The sequence below is a fragment of the Myzus persicae genome, unplaced genomic scaffold, assembly GCF_001856785.1.
Source record: "Myzus persicae strain clone G006 unplaced genomic scaffold, MPER_G0061.0, whole genome shotgun sequence".
NCBI lineage: Eukaryota > Metazoa > Arthropoda > Insecta > Hemiptera > Aphididae > Myzus > Myzus persicae.
The window spans coordinates 496-2,243 of NW_019102687.1; the positions used below are offsets into that span (position 1 = coordinate 496).

The 1,748-nt window shown below is 48.8% G+C and overlaps 1 protein-coding gene across 1 annotated transcript; it reads left to right on the top strand.

Moving 5' to 3' along the window:
- Nucleotides 1–294: 294 nt before the first annotated feature.
- LOC111032954 lies at nt 295–1,712 on the top strand (the record flags this gene model as incomplete). The annotated part of the gene is made up of 2 exons (XM_022313453.1): nt 295–556; nt 632–1,712. Coding segments are annotated over exons 1-2 (1,301 nt in total), but the record flags the coding sequence as incomplete, so codon positions are not given.
- Nucleotides 1,713–1,748: the final 36 nt, after the last annotated feature.

The window sequence follows — 1,748 nt, forward strand, 5'->3', positions numbered from 1 at the left end:
GTCTGATGTATATAAAGCACAATTGCGTATACAATTATTTATAGTCTCCAGGATTTTGAAATGGGTGGAGGGATTAAGTTTAAATAAAAATTTAAAAAAATGTTATTCTCCTATTATTCTTTAATTTTGTTTTGCTTTTATGTATGCGTTGGCTAAATAAATTGTATCCAACATTGGAGATTTATTTCCTAACGACAAGTCAAACACTTCAATTCGAAATTGTTACACTATCAATAATTATAATTTATATTAAATATAGAAAAGGTATGTACTAAGAAATATTACAGCTACTAATTCAAAATAAACTATGTTATTATTGCGGAGCACGTTGTAAAAATGTCAAGTAACGAAAAAGAAAATCGTCCGGAATCGGACGATCGTGCCATACAAGTGACGAATTGCACAATATACGTCGGACGTGTACGAATTGTCATTGATCCGCGACTCAATGCCGATGTTGCCGGTATTGTCGAGACACGTGTAACCGAAGATAATGATTTGACGGCCTCGAATACGCCTCCAAAACAGTCAGATTTCGTTGGTGTTCGCAGCACAAGTACTTAATATTATCAGTCATTCTTAATTATAGCCTCATTGGAATAACATTATTTTGTGCATGGCACATCTTCAGAGCCACGCAGCCAGCGTCAATCTATCACAACGGCGTACGCAGCTCGACCAAAAACAACAAAGGTCGGACCCACAAGTAGGCAGTCGGCCTGTCTGCGGCCGGCCACCTCGCAACTTTCGTGTTGTCTCCATGGAGGTGGTCGGTGTAATTATGAGGCAAGGTTTGGCGCCGGAAGTGATAATTATATCGCCGGAATTGACGACTGTAACGACTCGGCCAAGAACGGTTATTCATCGCGCAGGAACATCAACGGACGTTCGCCGATCTGGGGAACCCAGAATGGCGGCCGATTGTCTCCGCTGAGGTTGGTAACGAGAGACCAAAGTGTCGTGATGTTTGACCGGTCCACGGAGTCCAGGACACCTGTGCCAAGCCCGAGCCAGCCCAAACCGCCCGTGAGACAGGATATGCCTGTGGAATTGTACGCCGGTTCCAGGCTGCCCGTGCCCGTTCGATCGGGACGGGTGACAGCACGGATTCCCCGTATCGATCGGGCTGGCGACGGGTGGTCGCTGTCGCGAAATGATGGTCAAAATAGCCGTCGGTGTGCCACTGCCGATATCCCACCCCACACAGACGATGGAATAAATGGCCGTGAGTGTGCTTCTGCCGATAAACCGCATGACACCGACGACCGACCCAATGACACCAATGACAAACCAAACGACACCGACGATATGCAACATGGCTCCGCTGATGGACCTCATGACACCGATGACAGGCAGAACACCACCGAGGGGCCACACGACACCGATGACATTCGGTATGACTCCGTTGATGGGTCACGCGACACCGATGACAAGCATAAAGACACTACTGAAGGGCCACATGACATCGATGGCAGGCAGAATGACGTCGTTGACTTGCTTGACCACGATGACACGGCTGTCGTGCCCATACAGCCGTCCATGGGCATCGACGAGTCGGCCGCGAGCATGACGTCGGAACAATGGTCCTCTTTGTGCTCTTTGCAGGCGCTGGACGACATGAGCTTGACGGGTTCTCAACCGGTGGTTGTCAACACCGACAGCCTGTCTGACGCGTCTGACCACTCGGCCCTGCAGCTTGTCAGCCAAAACGAGTTCGGCGACCAGAGCGTTTCACTGTTCCCCGACGA